Raw genomic sequence first — 7,794 nt, 5'->3', positions numbered from 1 at the left:
CTATGCTAAAGGCATCCAGATGTTTGAAGAAAGGATGTGTCATTTATATGGCACAGGTAATCATCGGTGAGGAGAAACCCAGAATTGAAAACATCCCAGTCATCTCCGATTATCCTGAAGTTTTCCCAGAAGAACTGCCTGGGTTGCCACCAGACAGACAAGTGGAATTCAGTATAGACATCATCCCAGGAGCCGCACCTATCGCGAGAGCGCCCTATAGATTGGCACCCACTGAAATGAAGGAATTAAGGACGCAGTTAGATGATCTGCTAGCCAAGGGTTTTGTTAGACCAAGTTCATCTCCTTGGGGAGCGCCAATCCTGTTCGTCAAGAAGAAAGATGGTTCGATGCGTCTGTGCATCGATTACCGTGAGCTGAATAAAGTTACGATCAAGAATAGGTATCCTTTGCCCAGGATCGACGATCTGTTCGATCAGTTGCAAGGAGCGAGCTACTTTTCCAAGATTGACCTAAGGTCAGGGTACCATCAATTGAAGGTCAAGGATGAAGACGTGCATAAAACTGCATTTAGGACTCGATATGGTCATTTCGAATTCCTAGTGATGCCTTTCGGGCTCACCAATGCACCTGCCGCATTCATGGATCTCATGAATCGCGTTTGCAAACCTTATTTGGATAAATTTGTCATTGTCTTCATCGATGACATCCTTATCTACTCGAAGAGTCAAACTGACCACGAAAAGCATCTTCGATGTATCCTTAAACTGCTTCATCAAGAAAAGCTTTATGCCAAGTTCTCTAAATGTGACTTTTGGCTACGAGAGGTCCAGTTCCTTGGACACGTAGTCAGCGAGCGTGGTATCCAGGTGGATCCCGCTAAAGTTGAAGCCGTCATGAACTGGCAGGAGCCGAAGACACCTACGGAAATTCGCAGTTTCCTAGGTCTAGCAGGATACTACAGACGCTTCATCGAAAACTTTTCAAGAATTGCCGCACCCCTAACTTCTTTAACTAGAAAGAAAATAAAATTCAATTGGGGCCCTAAGCAGCAAGAAGCTTTTGATATCCTCAAACAAAAGCTGAGCAATGCCCCAGTGTTGACATTGCCAGACGGAATGGAAGAATTCGTTGTATATTGTGATGCATCGCACACCGGAATGGGTTGTGTGCTTATGCAGAGGGGCAAGGTGATTGCCTATGCTTCGCGACAATTGAAAGTGCATGAAAAGAACTACACCACCCACGACTTGGAGTTGGGTGCTGTTGTATTTGCACTGAAACTATGGAGGCATTACCTGTATGGCATTAAATTTGTGGTCTATTCTGATCACAAAAGCCTTCAGCATCTGTTCAATCAGAAAGATCTGAATATGAGGCAGCGACGTTGGATGGAAACTCTGAACGACTATGACTGTGAAATAAGATACCATCCAGGCAAGGCCAATGTAGTCGCAGATGCCTTAAGCAGGAAAGAGAGAGTGAAGCCAATCAGGATCAATGCCAAGAGCATTGAAATCAAGAACAGTCTGAATGAACGATAGTTAGCTGCACAGAAAGAAGCTGTGTTAGAAGCTAACTATCCAAACGAAAAGCTAGGGGTAACTGAAGAGCAGTTATCTTCTGGCAAAGACGGAATTCTGAGATTGAATGGAAGGATATGGGTTCCTGTTTATGGAGGTCTTCGTGATGTTATTCTCTAGGAAGCCCACAATTCCCGATATTCCGTTCATCCTGGTGCTGATAAAATGTACCAGGATTTGAAGGGAAATTTTTGGTGGATAGGCTTGAAGAAGTCTATAGCCACCTATGTAGCAAAGTGCTTGACTTGTGCGCAAGTAAAAGCTGAACATCAAAAGCCGTCAGGCTTGCTACAACAGCCTAAATTTCCCGAATGGAAGTGGGAGATGGTAACAATGGATTTCATCACCAAGTTACCAAAGACAAAGAAGGGAAACGATACAATATGGGTGATAGTTGATAGATTGACCAAGTCAGCACATTTCCTACCCATAAAGGAGACTCATAGCTCCGATGTATTAGCCCAGTTGTTTGTAGACAAGATTGTAGCCCTGCATGGCGTGCCTGTGTCTATTATCTCTGATAGAGATACCAGGTACACGTCACACTTTTGGAAAAGCTTCCAGCAATCCTTGGGCACGCAGCTAAACTTCAGTACGGCTTACCACCCTCAGACAGATGGACAGAGTGAGCGTACAATCCAAACACTGGAAGACATGCTCCGTGCATGTGCAATCGACTTAGGTGGCAGTTGGGATAACCACCTACCATTGGTCGAATTCTCCTATAACAATAGCTACCACACAAGCATTAAGGCTGAACCTTTTGAAGCTTTATATGGTAGAAAATGTAGAACGCCCGTTTGTTGGGCAGAAGTAGGAGATGTCCAAATGACAGGACCTGATATAATATTCGAGACAACGGACAAGATTGTCCAAATTCGCGATCGATTGAAAGCTGCCCGAGATAGGCAGAAGAGCTACGCATATTTGAAGCGTAAGCCTTTCAATTTCGAAGTAGGCGACAAAGTACTGCTAAAGGTATCACCCTGGAAGGGGGTGATGCGATTCGGTAAGAAAGGCAAACTAAGCCCCAGATATATTGGACCTTTCGAGGTAATCGAATGTGTCGGATCGGTTGCCTACAAATTAAACTTACCGGAAGAGCTCAGTGGTATCCACAATGTGTTCCACATCTGTAACCTGAAGAAGTGTTTCGCTGACGAATCACTGGTTATACCGCATACAGATGTACACATCGACGATAGCTTAAAATTCGTTGAGAAACCTGTGTCGATCGAGGATCGACAGGATAAGAAACTTCGCAGGAAGTATATACCTATAGTGAAGGTAAAATGGGATGCCCGTAGAGGTCCCGAGTACACGTGGGAGGTTGAGTCCACGATGAAGGAGAAGTACCCTCATCTATTCCAATAAATCTCGAGGTCGAGATTTCTTTTAAGGGGGTGAGGATGTAACACCTCAAAATTTTGCGTCCAATAATGTATTGACACGTGTCTTGAGCTTACACGTGGTATTAAATACTGAATAAAGGATTAAAGTTGACAAACATGGAAAGTATGTAAATTCGAGGGTTAAAAATGTCAACGAGGGATAAATACATTGTACAGTAACCCGAAATGATGCTCGTACCTTCAAACGGATAAATCATGGATCGTACGGAACGAAATACGGAAGAAAGTGAGAGATTACAAACTACATGGGTTAATTGTGTCAACATGTTTAAGTTATACCTCTGAGTGACCCTTTAACATACCCGAGGCTTTGTAACAGTAAATTACGCTCACTAGAATATACGATATAAATTTCACGAAGTTCTGTTTTGAAACGAGAAAGTTATGATCAATTCCGTATGCGAGGGGTTAGAAGCGTCAACAATGAAAGATAAGGCTTTTCGGATAGTAATTAAACTAACCGGGGACTTAACAATGCAGGTAAAAGTCGCGAGGCCCTTATTCGTAAATAAACGAGGCCCAAAACGCAAAGTTACCCCTTCGAAACCGAAAGGTCAGGCTAATCATGGTAAAAGATTTGAAAATCTCGATTTGCAGGCCTCAGGCGTGCCGCGTTAGAGAAACAAGCAAGCTAATGCGGGCCGCGAGCCATATGAAGATACGGTTCCTGACATAAGGATTCAGGCGGCCCGCGTGAGCCCAGCCTGATCCTTAATACGGGCCGCGTCCGACCACCAGATGCAGTAAACATGAACAGATTCACAGTTTGATCTTTTAACCGACCTTAGATGCATTAATGGAAGCATGGGAGCCTCCTACATGTCCCCTAGCACTCAGGGACAACTGCTGATCATCCATGAGCAATTATAGGTTGAGTTGTAATGATCTTGTGCCCAAAATTTCATTATAAAAGGCAATGTGGTGCACCATTGTTCATGACACCTTCAAGCAACTCATCTGCTCATTTCTGGAGCTCAAAAGCATTCTTCTAACATCTCTGGTCGTGCACCAATCTTCTGTAAGTATGCCTAACCCTTTGTGGCTTAGTTTTTGCTTAGTTATAGCCTAAAAGTCAATCCGTCGTAATTAACGGTTGACTTGGCGATAAATCACAAATGGTCCAGTGGTTTGTCGAATCAAAAGTAGTTATATGTTGGTAATCATGTGGGCATTAAACCCCTAAAAGGGCACCCTCTGATTCCCACTCTAACTAGTCCGAATGTCGAGTCAAACTTGCTTAGAAAAAGTCAATAGAATGCTATTTTTGCGATTTTGAGCATAATCAGTAATGTAGATGGCGTGTAATCTGTTTTAACACATATATAACATGATAATAAGTATATTAACTAGTCTAAGCTTGTTTGATCCGACCATTTTCTGTTTTGACCCGGTTCGGAACCGAAAGTCGCAAAACTTTGACTTTTGCTTTGACTTCAGTTCTGACCCGTTATGGTATGATTTAGATATGCCTTAGGACTTTCTTAGGACCAGGTTACATGATGGTATAACCCTCTGTGACCGGTTCGTTGTTTGTCCGAGTCTTTAACACATTTCCGTTAAATGCTTAAAAGTTGACCGTAACGCCCTTTTCACTTTAAAACGAGAATTTTGGACATTTGAAAGGACAATAATCTTAGTTACTGATTTCTAAGCATGTCCCTAAAATTTCACGTCAATCCGAGGTCTAGAATGGGAGTTATGCTAAATAGCGCATTTACGAAGACTTTAGTAATTAAATGGCGCAATTAGCATAACGCCTATCTAAACCCAAATTTCGGCACCAAACCTTTTACCCACTGATGTAAAATAATATTTGGAGATTTTTGAAGATTTTTAATGATTTTTAACCGGCTCATATCCTGCGGTTATGGCATCGGTTCGGTAAATACCGAATATACCCTTTTCGAGCATAACTTGAGTTCTACAAGGTCTTTTGACCCGATTCCAGTTGCTACTGATTTTAAATAATAAATAGAGTATTTTGGACTTTATAAATTGATCGGAAAACTCAGATTTCCTGTAGAACTCAGAAACCTCTTTTATAATCTTTAAAATGACCGAATTACCCCTACGGGGCATATAATGGATTTAAACTCGTTACGGGCATTACGGAAGGTATCCTACTGATACCACAACCTCTTTAAAGCATATTGACTTAGGAAACTTGTGTAGGACTCTTACGGTTACCCGTTACGCCTTATGCGCGCACGGTTCGGCTTATGTAACTAGTTTGCATAAACTAGCCGAAACGGGTCAAACCTTATTGTTTTGACCACAAAATCCAGAGTGTGATTATATTACCCATATAAAACAAGTCTTCAAACTTGTTGGGTCCGAATCACATTCCATTCCCGGTTTTCGCCTTTCATGCGATTAAATCGTAAATATCCTTTGAAACCAATCGGTCTAGCTAAGGCTAAATTAAAGACCCGTTAGGATTCTAATAGGTTGATTTAAACCTTCGTTCCAGAATAGGAGACCAGTAAAAGAAACTTGCATTGTTTATTAAGGATTAATACTTGCTCAGGTAAATACTTTTAACTTATTTTCCGTTATACGGGCTTGGGTTACGGTATTTAAAATACCGCTTGGTCGGGCAATTGACCCCAACTCATTAGTAGTTGGGTATTATCAATGTGACCCGTTTAAAAACTTGTTTTGTTGGCTTTACGCCTTTGGGAGCTTAATGACCATGTCCCGGATATCCTTGGCATCATTTTACGAAATGGCCACGACCCCGACACACGGGTGTAGGCGTACACCCGTAATGTGTCTATATTATTAAAGGTATAACCGTTGGTTTTCCCGCCACGGCTTTATGCTTAGTGGCGTGTCTATTAACCTTTAACCCGGCACGACCCGGGCGACCGAACGCATAGTAACATGTAATTCTTTTACAAGATTTAATTATAAATTATTCCAAGTTATAAAGAGTTTGTGCCATGTGCATTCAAATCAATATTATTAAACATTTTACAAAAGTGTCGGTTGAATGTATTTACCAGTGTAAACTGACGTATTTTCCTTAAAAAGATTAAATGCAGGTTCTAAGCGTAATTGGCTGGATAATTCTCCTTAGCATCAAAAAAGAGTCTCGCAAGCTTAAGATGCCTACGTCTGTTGAACAATACTTATATTTTATTTTGATCCCCTGTGGATTATATTTCGACAATTGTGATACTTTGATATTACATTCAAAGGTTGAAATATATTTATCTTTATGCTTCCGCTGTGCATTTATATATTGTGTGGTTTGACTATATTGTTGCCAACTACATCACGGTAATCCCCTACCGGTCCCACCGGTGATACACGTGGAAATCGGGGTGTGACATGCCCTTGTGCCTCTTTCAATTTCTTACCCCAGTGGGCCCCACCACGAACAACCCCTGTTGATTAGCAAACATCCTTAAGTGTCTAATTACACAAAACATTGTCTACAAACAAAAACAGAGCACAGTGAACAATTCAATCCAGAAAAAACTAACAAATAGATTTATGACAAATTAACATCTGTTCCATCCTAATACAGTTCATCAATCAACCTAAAACCTACAGCAGATAACAATACCGTTTATCCAATAAACCATTTAGCCTTTTAACAAAACTGTTAAAACAGAGACACGAGACTGATTTCAATGAAATGATTAATTAACAGTTAATTTACATTAACAATAACAATTCAATCCAGCAAATTAACATCCTACAAAAAATAAATTAAGATCCAACAAAAAAAGAGTACAGTGAAGAATTCAATCCAGCAAACTAATAAACAGATTCTCTCCTTGACAAATTAATATCCAACAAAAACAGAGCATATTCAACCTAATATAACAACACTAGCAAACAGATTTATCTCCTTGCCAGTTAACACCCTAACCCTAAAAAACAAAAATAGAGCAGAGCAGAGCACAGCATATTACATTTACATTCTTCAAATAAACCTATTACCGTTCGTCAGATTAACATCCGTTCCATCCTAATACAGTTCATCAATAAACCTAAACCTACAGCAGATAACAATACCTTTTATCCAATAAACCATTTAGCCTATTAATAAAGCCGTAAAACAGAGACACGAGACTGATTTCATTGAACGGACAGTTAAATTACATTAACAATCAACTTAAATCAATAATAAGATAAGAGAAACCGTATTTACCGCATTTGAGTGGGGTGCTTCCCCATATCTTGCTGGAGGAGCCTATTTTCTGACCAATATGCACTGCATTTTCGAATCTCATATCGTTGATTAACAAAGTATCCAATTCCCTGTGGAAAATCCACCTCTTGCTGAGCTGCTTCAGATCGGTTATAACTACTTGTCGCCTAGGCTTCACCGGAATCGGAGTCTCAACTTCGGGCTCCAACACCTTCGTAATCGGACTCTCGACTTCCGGCCTCACAATGCGCGTGGTCGGCGGTCGGATGACTGCCGGCGCAATTGTGTCCATTGCACTTTTTTTCCTACGTAACAGCATCTGCGTAAGACCATGGGGTATGGTGGGGCTTGGGTTGGACATTGGTTGACACGTGGAATTTCAAAACTCAAGTCTTCAACCCACATTTGAAGGGGGTATGGTGGGCGTGGTTTGGCTGGCGTGGCCAAGCCACATCAGCTTTTTTTAAATATATATATATATATATATATATATTTATAACCAAAAACTACATAAACATACAACATAATTATTAAAATAAACATACAAAATAATTATCAAAATAAAAACCTATCATTCTTCGTCGTCTTCGTCGGTTTCGAACCCATGAATCGTTGAAACATGTTCCACCAAATCAGATCGAAGGTTGTGATGTATATCCTTTGACTTTATAAAAAATTC

At 40.8% G+C, this 7,794-nt stretch overlaps 1 protein-coding gene across 1 annotated transcript; it reads right to left on the bottom strand.

Moving 5' to 3' along the window:
• Positions 1–6,186: 6,186 nt before the first annotated feature.
• Positions 6,187–7,537, bottom strand: LOC110887473. The gene is made up of 2 exons (XM_022135084.2): positions 7,116–7,537; positions 6,187–6,342 (listed from the first exon to the last, which is right to left on the bottom strand). The coding sequence occupies exons 1-2, from the start codon at positions 7,474–7,476 to the stop codon at positions 6,191–6,193; spliced, it is 513 nt and encodes a 170-aa protein (XP_021990776.1). The 5' UTR covers positions 7,477–7,537; the 3' UTR covers positions 6,187–6,190.
• Between the last annotated feature and the right edge of the window lie 257 nt (positions 7,538–7,794).

Source organism: Helianthus annuus, chromosome 11 (assembly GCF_002127325.2).
Source record: "Helianthus annuus cultivar XRQ/B chromosome 11, HanXRQr2.0-SUNRISE, whole genome shotgun sequence".
NCBI classification, from domain to species: domain Eukaryota; kingdom Viridiplantae; phylum Streptophyta; class Magnoliopsida; order Asterales; family Asteraceae; genus Helianthus; species Helianthus annuus.
Note: the sequence above shows the minus strand (reverse complement) of the source record. Positions and strands in the feature narration are given on the sequence as shown.

Coding starts and splice junctions, on each gene's coding strand:
- LOC110887473 (XM_022135084.2), bottom strand. CDS start 7,476: ATGTCCAACCCAAGCCCCACCATACCCCATGGTCTTACGCAGATGCTG. Junction 6,343..7,115: donor AAGCACCCCACTCAAATGCG/GTAAATACGGTT, acceptor GCTAATCAACAG/GGGTTGTTCGTGGTGGGGCC.